Below are 10283 nucleotides of genomic sequence, written 5' to 3' on the forward strand. Positions count from 1 at the left end.
TGTCCACCTTCCGTCTCCATGCTGGGATTTTGTCTGTGTTGAGCTTGTACAGATCTCATGCATGCTGTCACCACCATCGTGAGTTTATATATGGCATTGCCTGGCTGTGTCCTAAACAGCTTTCCTGTAGTCACTCACGGCCTCTGGCGCTTATAGTCTTTCTGTCTCCCTTCTGCAATGATTCCTGAGGAGAGGGTGTAGCAACCTTCTTCCCTCCCTCCCTCCCTCCCTCCTTTCTCTCCCTTCCCTTCCTCTCTCTCTCTCTCTCTCTCTCTCTCTCTCTCTCTCTCTCTCTCTTGAAATTTTTCTTGCATAATATATCTTACTACAGTTTCCACTCTCACTACTCCTCCTAGGTCCTCCTCACATTCTCTCTGATCCAGATCCATCTTCTTCCTGTCTCCCATTAGAAAACTTAAGACTTCTAAGGGATAAAATAAAATATAATATAGTATAATAAGGTAAGATGAATTCTAACACACTTAAATAGGGCAAAACAAACAGAAGGAAAAGAGCCTTTAAAAAGGCACAAGAAACAGTGATAGACAGAGACCCATGCGTTTGTACACTCAGGAAACATAAAAACACTAGACTGGAAGTCTTTATGGTAAAGAGCGAGGGAATATAGATAAATTAAATACAAATTAAAAATAGCTAGAAAGAAAGGGAATGTGCTAGCATGACATCATGAGTCAAGGCACCCCCAAAGATGCTGTCAGTTTGTCTTCTGTTGGCGTCAACTGCTGGACAGGCAGCCTGCCCTTAAGTCTCAATTTTTCCCCCGTGTGACTCCCTGAGAGAAAACTAAATTTTTATTTGCAAGTGGTTAGCAATCTGAGATAGCTCCTGGGTTAGGAGCTGGAGTGTGCGCTCACTTCTCCTTTCAGCTCTGGCCCATCTCGTACAGAGGAGTGCAGGCCCTGTTCATGCTCCCCAGTCTCTGTGACTTCAGATAAGCATTGTTCCGTTGCTTTAGAGGGCATTGTCTTCCTGGTGTCCTCCATTCCCTTTAGCTCTTACAATCTTTGAGCCTTTTTCTCTGCAGGTTTACCTGAATACTGGAGGGTATTTGATGGAGACATCCTGTTAGGGCTGAGGGTTCGACAGTCTCCCACCCTCTGCACAATGTCTGGCTGTGCCTCTGTGCCTCTCCATACTTGCTTCCGTCTGCTACAGAAGGAGGCTTCTCTGATGATGGCTGAACAAGACACTGGTGTATGCACACAGTAGGATGCAATTAGGAGCCATTTTATTGATACATTTTTCTTTTCTTTTCTTTTTCCAGAACAGTAGATTTTAGGCAATCTAGTCTCAGGTTCTTGTTCACACAGCAGTGTTGTGTATGGGTTCCACCTTGTGGAGTGGGGTGGGCCTAAAGTCAGATCAGATCTTAGGTGGCCACTTCCACAAGCTTTGTGCATCATTGCCCTAGCATATCTTGCAGACAGGACACCACTGTAGATCAGTGGGTTTGTTACTGGGTTGGTGTTTATTCTTCTCTGTCCCTTCCTGTACCAAAAACACTAGCACGTAGGGGTGAAGGCTCTGTGTAGGCACCAGCTCAACATCTCCATGGTCAAGGAGTTGTGTAGGTGTTGTCTTCAGCAATGGGGCTTTGTCATCAGTTTGTGGAGAGCAATGATATAGCAGTCTCTTGCTTTCTGCACTTTGACGAGTTCATTGTTTCTGTGTTAATTGCCACCTACTGCAAATAGAAGCTTCTCTGTGAGTTGAGGGCTGCATTAATCTATAAAGATTTGTTTTATTTATGTATATTTGTGTTTGTATAATTGCATGCTACACATGTGACAGTTCCCTGGGGGGAGGCCGAAGAAGCTTTCTTCTAATTGCTGAGTGACAGAGAAACTAAAAGAAGGGATGATTGACAAGAAGACCAGTTAGGAAGTGGAAGTGAATTAGCTGACAGGTAAAACCTCTTTCCCGTGGTTATATAGTAGGAAGTGAACATAAGAGCCTGTGTCCTGAGAAACCAGTCTTGACCCAGAACAGTTGCAGTGCATCTTGCCCAGAACCACAGGTCCATAATCCTCCAGAGGGAGCTGGGACAAGAGGATTGCAAGTCCCAAGCCATCAAGGGCTGTCAAACAAGTTGCATAGCCAGCAAGGGCAGTGTAGTGAGGTCATATCTCAGAATTAGAAGGTAAAAAAAAGAAAAGCATTGGGGAGATAGCTCAGTGCCTGCTCATGACGCTCAACCCCCAGCTCTGAAAGAAAAGCTGCAGTGAGGTGTATCAACCAAGCCCCATCCAGTGGGCACTTGCCATGTGCCCATGTGCCAGTCTTTACCTCACTGGCTCTGTTGCATGCTCTCTTTAAAGAGGAAGGAACTGCTGAAAAGAGTTGTACATGGAGGCAGAGGTAGGTGGATTTCCATGAGTTCCAGGCTAGCCTGCTCTAGGTGGTGAGACCTGACCCTGTCTCAACCACACAGCTACCTTCTTCTCCCCACAAAAGAAGACAGATTTTTGGCCCCAGGAGAAATGGTATAAGTAATGAGGCAAATAACTAGAGAGCAGCAGATAAAGGATTAGCAGGGGGCGGGTTCTCTCACTCTCAAGCCTTCACCTGTCATCAGCGGTCATCAACACTGTCTCTTCCCATCACCATCCCTGGCCTCTTTCCTCTATGGCTACAGCTGAAGGGCTTCTTGACTCCAAGGCCAACTCAGGTTGTGCTCTGTGTCCTCAACAGAAGGGACAAGAGCCTCGTAGGCATCAGGGGACCTTAAAGGCCTAGGGTGGAGAAAGGTTTTTGTTCCAGAACCACACCTCACTCCAGAAGCCTGGCTGCATGTAGAAGCTATGTGCACACCCCTTAGTTCTGAAGGTGTGGGAAAACTGACAGGAACCAAAACAGGAGTAGGTCCTGGGTGGCCAGGTTAAGCACAGTCTCTAGGAGCTAGTTCAGCTTTAGGTCCTGGGTGGCCATGCTCTACACACACTCTTGTGTTTCCCTATTGAGAAACTTCTGTAAGACTGACTACCTATTTTGAACAGGCTTAAAGATTCTGGAGAGAAGCCAGGGAAAGGAACCTCACGGCCCGAGGACCTGCAGCTCATAGGCCGCCTGCAGACACGCCTGAAGGAGAGAGAGGACATCATCAGACAGCTGACGGTGAGGCCCAGGCCAGCAGAGAAGGGGAGGTACTGCCCAGTGGACACATTAAGTGTGTTAGTTTTGAACCTGGCATTTCTGTAGCTGCCTGTCCATCCTTCATTATTTCCCCCTATTACTAAGAAGTACTCATAAAAAAGAAAAGAGAGAAAGAGAGATACAGGCAAAGAAAAAAACATTCTATTCCCAAGTTCAACAGCCTTTGTTTTGGTGTTGATTCTGTTTTTTAACCTACAGATTTGTTAAAAATTCATTTACTTACCTTGATTGTAATGGAACCATTCAAATTTACCATTGTTGATCAATCAACCACCTGCTTTTGAGTAGCACACCCATTCTAGTAGCAAGACCCCCTTGAAGAGTTATTTCCAACTCCTTTGATGCTGTGCCTCAAAATCATCAAGACCTGATGGGACATCTCTCCCCTTGGTCTGTCTTTGTTAATAAGGAATAACTGCTAACTTGGTAGGTGTAGGAAGGTACTATAGTTATTAGTCTTTTCAAATTTATTTATTTACTTTTACTTGGTTATTTATTTTATTTAGGTGCATATGTGTGCACACCACATGTATACAGGTCCCCTTGGGAGGAGAGAATAGAACGTCAGATCCCCTGGAGCTGGAGTTACTGGTATTTGTGAACTGCCTGATTACAGGCACTAGGAATTGAACTCAGGTCCTTTGGAAGAGCAGTAAGTGCTCTTAACCACTAAGGATTATCTTAAAAGAATAGCCGCTCAGGTTAAGAACATTTGTTGCTCTCGCAGAGGGCCCAGGCTCAGTTCCCGGCACCCACAGGTCATGCACACACAGATCAAGTATGGTAGCACATGCCTGAAACCCAGCTCTTAGGAGTCAGAAATAGATCAGAAGTTCAAGGCCATGTTCATCCTTGGCTAAACGGTACAGTATGTTTGAGGCCAGCTCGGAGTGCACGTGCACGAGGATCTTCTTCAAACAAAGGCAAGGGAGAGAAAGGTTGGAATGTTTGCTTAATTACTTTCACTTTTGGACTAAACTTTGCTTTCAGATGCACAGTAGAGTTAGATTTTTTTCCTCACTAAGGCAGCTTGTTCTTTTCTTCACTGGAACCATGAAGCCTGGGTACCACCTCCAAGGTGCTCCGGTGACTGGCTGCTGATTGCACTCACCCACCCTCCTTCTCCAGGGCCCTCCCACCATCTGGACAAACCAGTGACACATGCCTAAGCTCTCTAAGACCTGGTTGCATTGATTTTCCAGGAAGAGAGAAGATTTCACTACGCAGCCTTCCCCAGTGCAATGTCCCATCGGAATCGGTCCTTCTCGTTCAATCCTCACCCAGGATACTTGACCCCTTCCATGAAGGTAAAGCAATTTTAACACATCACATAACGTGCAGGCTTTTCTCCTCAAAGTAGCTGCAGCATACTGGTGGGCTGGTGGGCATCCAGTCAGATAAGCCTATTCGCTTTTATAATAATGCTTTTTCCTGGGTGTGGCAGTAAGGTTGCTTGCTTGTTCCCGGCTGCTCAGCCCCCAAAATAACCACACAGAAACTGTATTAATTAAGTCACTGCTTGGTCAATTACTTAAGTGTATTGTTACTAGCTCTTAAATCTAGAATTAACCTATCTCCATTATTTTATATTTTACCACGAGGCTTGTGGCCTCTACCAGCAAGGTTTCAGCATGTCTGTCTCTGGTGGTGGCTCCATGGCTTCTCCTTGATTCCACCTCCTTTCTCCCAGCATTCAGTTTAGTTCAGTTTAGTTTTCCCTGCCTAAGTTCTACCTTACTATAGACCAAGCCAGTTTCTTTATTAACCAATGGTATTCACAGCATACAGAGGGGAACCCCACATCACCTGGGTGGCATTAACAGCCTTCCTCTGACACAAACAGAAAAAGAAGATGGAGGAAGTGCCCAGCCGAGTGGTCAGCGTGCCAAATCTTGCCTCCTATGCAAAGAACTTTCTGAGCGGAGATCTGAGCTCCAGGATCAATGCCCCTCCCATAACAAAGTCACCCAGCCTGGACCCAAGCCCCAGCTGTGGTCAGCCCACCAGTTACAAACCCACCCAGTTACTTGATGGGAAAACTGCCACAAGGTGCGTGAGGGAGAGGGTGAAGATGCTACTCTGTCCTTCAAGGGCAGGAAAGAAACTGGCATCTTCTCGGGTACCTGTTAAGTATCTGACGTCTGATCTAAAGAGTAGGAGCCCGGCCTTGGACAATGACACTCTAGCCAAATTGAAGCACTGATAGAAACTGTTGTTCTTTTGGTTTTGGTGCCAGATTTTAGAAGGCCTAATTGTTCTGGAATCACTTAATTTAAGATCTGTATTCAAAATCCAATTTTTCTTGGCTGTGTGGCCTTGGACAGGTGACCTCTATGGTTCCCTGCATTTCTGTCTTAAAAGTGAATATAGTAGCTGCCTGATAAGATTGGTGTGACTGAAGGAATTAATCCATAAACTATTTTCAGCCTCTGGCTTTAGCTAAGGCTACTTTTCAGTGTGAATGGTATTCTTGAGTCTGCTGGAGCCGCTGGGTGTGGGCAGGGCTGACACACCTCCCTCATTTTCCCTCTTCCTGAGGCCAGTGGGCTCACCTTGCTTACTGTTTTCCTTCTCATCAAGCCCTACATTCAAAGGGTGTGCTTTAAATTCTGAGCTTGAGGGTTTGCGTCTAGAACGTGCCTGCTCTAAAATGCTCTGGTTGCAGCTCTCTGCATGTCAGCCTGACCATGGCTCTTTAAACTGGAGGGGAGGTAGAGACCTAACTGTGGAGTGAGGACTAACTTGCCACCCCTGAATGAATATAGCCCCATTGGGTCCTGTCTGTGGAGAAAGGTCTAGAGCAGAGCGTACCAGTTTGCCAGCTCCTGACTCTCATTGGTAGGCACCTGCTTCAAACTATTCTTTTTTTTTTTAATTACAGTATTTATGGGTCAAGTGTGCACACCTTTAATCTCAGCTCTGGAAACAGAAGCAAGTGAATCTAGATGAGTTCTAGGCCAACAGTCTATGTAGTAAGTTCTAGAACAGTCACAGCTACAAAGTGACCCTTAAAATATTGTATGTTATCAACGGGGGAGGGTGGCATCTGCCATGCACACATATTAATGTCAGAGGACAACTCTTGAGAGTCTGTTCTCTCTGTTCACCTTGTCGGTTCCAGGAATCAAACTCAGGTCCTCAGGCCTGGCAGGCTGCTCTTTTATATGAAGCTTCACAAACAAAGACTATTTTAGACAGGTGGCTGTTTGTTGCCTGCTCTTTCTTCTTTTTGCTTTACTAGGCAAATTTCATAGCTTCATTAAAATGCTCACAAGTAATATACAGACGGTTCATGTTGGAACACTATTTTAAGTTTTTAAAATTTGGCTTATTGTCTGATGTGTGCCTAAAGTAAGATATAGAAATCTACAAAATGCGTCTCGTTAGTGCCACGGCCATCAGGTCATCAGTGAAGGACTGGAGAGCAGTTGGTGGTTAAAACAAGAGCTAGACCACCCCCCCCCCACACACACACACAGACTCATCCTTCACAACGCATTTCCGGCTGCTAACATAGGTCATAGTCTAGCACCTTCTGAGCGGATAACAAGCACTTAGCTTCTCCTGGAACGATGGCAGGGTATTGGTTTTTTTTTTTTTTTACTGAAAAAGTTTCAAAACCATGTACATTTTTTTTCTTTGACTAGGGCACAAGATGGAGAATCAAGTCAAGCCAAAGAGGCCCCACAGAAGCAAGGCTCTCCGCATCAGGAGTGGTTTACCAAGTACTTTTCATTCTAAGCTCATCTTTGGGATCTGTTCCAAGGAGTGCATTAGAAAATCATTTCAACCATCTGAAAGAATGAATTAAAATCATCCAGCCAGTAACCAGTTGGTACTTTCATGTGATAGATAGCTAAAACAAAGTGTGGCATTAACACTCCAGCTTCATTGTGACACCGGCTTACTTTACAATTCTTATAGTTAAAGCTGAAACAAGCCAGTTATTAAAAAGTATCCCTTGGAAAATGCTATTAATCTCTGATGACTGAATTACCCATTGTATTTCCAGTGCCTGTAATGTCACACTCCACTTGGTGGGATATCAGACTAGTGACTGCCATCGTCTGCTTTAAAAGTTTTTTTTTTTCTTGGTCATCTCCAAAGAATTTATTTAAGATGATAATTTCAAAATGCACATCTAACCTCAATATGAAGAGGAATAAAATAAAGCCAATGAAGACAAAACATCAGACCTACCAGGAATGGATTGCAGCATGCTTGGACTGCATGTTTTGGCTTCCAAGGTCTAGCACAGGCCGCAAACTACAGAGGGACAACACCTACCTCAAAAGGGACTTTGCACAATTAAGCAGCATAGTCCAGGCGCAGCCATCAGCCTGAGCTGGAATGCTCAGTGGACAGCTGCTTTTCACCTGCCAGACATATCGGCCTCAGTGACCACTGTGCTAACAGTCTTGGGAAGGATTCCAGACTGTCTGGTCTCTAATGTCAAAGATTGCTGGACTCCTGTCCTTTGCATCCAGGTCACCTGCCTCAGATGTATGGCTCACCCACTGTGTGGACTCCCAGGAGAGCGGGGAACTGTCCGTGGTGCTGAACTCGCACTCTGTCCACCGTGTCTTACCGGCTGACAGTAGGGCTGACCCAAGCTTTTAGTGGGTAGAGTCTTTACTTTGGTGCTGGCCCAGCAAGTGGCTTATCAACAGATTCAATTCTATGCATTGTCAAATATTTGCTCTTTGAATAAAACTCTAAACTGGGCAATAAAAATGGCTATGGCTTGTATAATTAGATGAAGATAAAGCTCTGAAACAAATTTCACATTAAGCTCAATCAGATCGTCTACAAATAAAATGTAGGTGATTAGATCACTTTTAGAGAAATGTAACTAAAACAAGTTAAAAGACAAACAAGACTATGTTTTTCTTTCAGTGTTAGAATTTGCAAACGAGACTTTTCTTTTCTTGCTTTGTTTTCCGTGTTAGAATTTGAGTACCATGTTAGAATCTTGCCCTAGTTAGGAAAGTGTTACACCACTGACCTACACTGCCAGTCCTGTGACACATTTTTGAATGTAAACGTGTCACCATAGCTGGAATGCCACACTATTTTTCAGTGCCAACTTTCTGTCTTCCCTGCTCAGGATGTGTCTGATATAATCTGAAGACACTGCACGGTTGGGCTGCTGTACTAAATCAAGACAGGGTTAATTTAGACAACAGAAATGTATTGACTTGAGGGCTAAGAAAACCTAGCAAAGTGAGAAACCATTCCTTATACATCTCCACGACAGGACCTCATGTGCAACAAAGCAGGTTTAGGCCTCTTAAGAATGGGACCCACGTGTTGATATTTCCTCCATACCCACCCTAGTCTTAGTGCATCTCCATTTTAACCCAAAAGTATGGAAGGTTCTACTTATTGTGTTAGGTCAGCACTGGAAACGTTTAGATTTGGGAGCAGTTTGGATTAGGAAGTGCCCAGTCCTACTAAGTATTAAGTTCCAATATTTGCTAATTAGCAGTGTGCATTGTGTTTTTATTGAGGGCTTTAAGAAATTAGCTACAGATGGTTCTGCTGTTTTGATCTGGGCACTTTCCCAGCACTCAACCTTTGGTGAGAAGCACAGACTGCTTTTCTACTACCCAGTGTATTATCTTTTTGCTGCTGAGACTAAATACCTGACAAAAAGAACTTAAAAAATGTCTATCATGGTTCAGTGCACCATGGCAGGGAAGGTGTGGGGACAGGGTTGAGGCTGAGGGTCACACTGTATCCAGATGGGAAATGGAGAGCAAAGAATTCTGATGCCCAGCTCATGTTCTCCTTTATTCAGTACTGGATCTCAGCGCACAGAATGGTACTGCCCACATATAGATTGGGCCTTCCCACCTCAATCAGCATTATCTAGAAACTTCCTCACAGACATGCCTTCTCCTAGGCAGGTTTAAATCCTGTCAGGTTGATAAAAGCCATGAAATGGGGCAACTTCAGGGTGACTGAGGTTTGGTGTTCTGGTCCTGTTTACCTCAGCAGAGTAACAGGCAAGCATTGCTGAGTGCTGATGAACTGTGCTAAGAGAGTTCCTAAGTCTGGACTGGGGTGACTGACACTGTTGCTGAGCAGACTGCCCATGGGTGGTAGGGCCATCCTGGGTAGGCTAACACCGAGGACTGGCACAACCAGTACTAGTTCCTATAACTGTGTTTTATGCAACCGCACTTTCAAAAGCAAAACTGAGTAGGAGTCTTCAGGGACCCAACTCTCAGGAATGTCAACAGTTGGTTGGATAAAGCAAAGAGAAAAAAGGAAGATGTGTTACAAAGCTAAGTCCAGGTACAGATAAGGAAGTGAGTGTCCATCTGATTTGTGATCAAAGACATCACAAGAGCAATTGTAGGATGGACAAACAGAGCTGTGAGGAAGCAGAGCTGGGAAAGATCAAGAAATGTGTATGAGAGAATTTGGGTGAGCCTGAAGGGAAAAGGCCAAGGACAGACAGAACCAGCAAGTGGTTAATCCTAGTGAAAGTAACTGGCCATGCAACAAGTAGAAAGATCTTACTCAGGTAGGCGGCTGAAACTAAAGGGTTGGAAAAATGCTTCCTTAACTCTGTTGGGTTACATGTGGGAGCAACAGGCCAAGGGAACCCCCTGAAAGGCATGCAGCCTGGAATTTGTGTTCATTCACCAACCAGCAATCTGCTGCGTAGTAAGAAAAAGATGGATGGAGCTGGGTTGATAGAGAAGATAGTTCAGTAAGTGACTTTCATGCAAGTCAAAGACCTGAGCTCAGATCTCCTGTACCAGAATAAAAAGCCCAGCACAGTAGCTCAATCCTAGTGCTGGGAAGAGAGGCAGGAGGATCACTGCGGTTTGCCAGGCAGCTAGTCTTGTCCAGTAAAGTAAGCCCCATACCCATAAGCTGTGTATCAGAAAGTGAAGTGGAAGGAGATGCCACCTGACATGGATCTCTGGTCTTCACAAAAATTTGCATATACTCCTCCCCCAAAACAAATTCACAGATTAAAAACGATGCTTACAAACTGAAAAAATGGAAAAATCATTTTACCCATTGAACTCAATAAAGTAACAATAACTTGTGTATATACTAATTTGAAGAACTTTTACTAAGCACCAAGAACA

General features: G+C 44.6%; 1 protein-coding gene across 2 annotated transcripts in view; it reads left to right on the plus strand.

The window, feature by feature from the left end:
• Positions 1-7908, plus strand: part of Fam184b (family with sequence similarity 184 member B) — a 94816-nt gene extending 86908 nt beyond the window's left edge. The window contains exons 13-16 of one of the 2 annotated variants that reach the window (XM_048461671.3): positions 3018-3135; positions 4377-4481; positions 5018-5223; positions 6822-7908. In XM_048461671.3, the coding sequence (XP_048317628.3) occupies positions 3018-3135; positions 4377-4481; positions 5018-5223; positions 6822-6915 (523 nt within the window). In that variant the 3' untranslated portion in view covers positions 6916-7908. Of the gene's footprint in view, positions 1-3017; positions 3136-4376; positions 4482-5017; positions 5776-6821 lie in introns of those variants that run through there. The other variant, XM_085691916.2, reaches the window with a different exon arrangement.
• Positions 7909-10283: the final 2375 nt, after the last annotated feature.

This window comes from Myodes glareolus, chromosome 8 (genome assembly GCF_982192425.1).
Source record: "Myodes glareolus chromosome 8, mMyoGla1.1, whole genome shotgun sequence".
Taxonomy (NCBI): Eukaryota; Metazoa; Chordata; class Mammalia; order Rodentia; family Cricetidae; genus Myodes; species Myodes glareolus.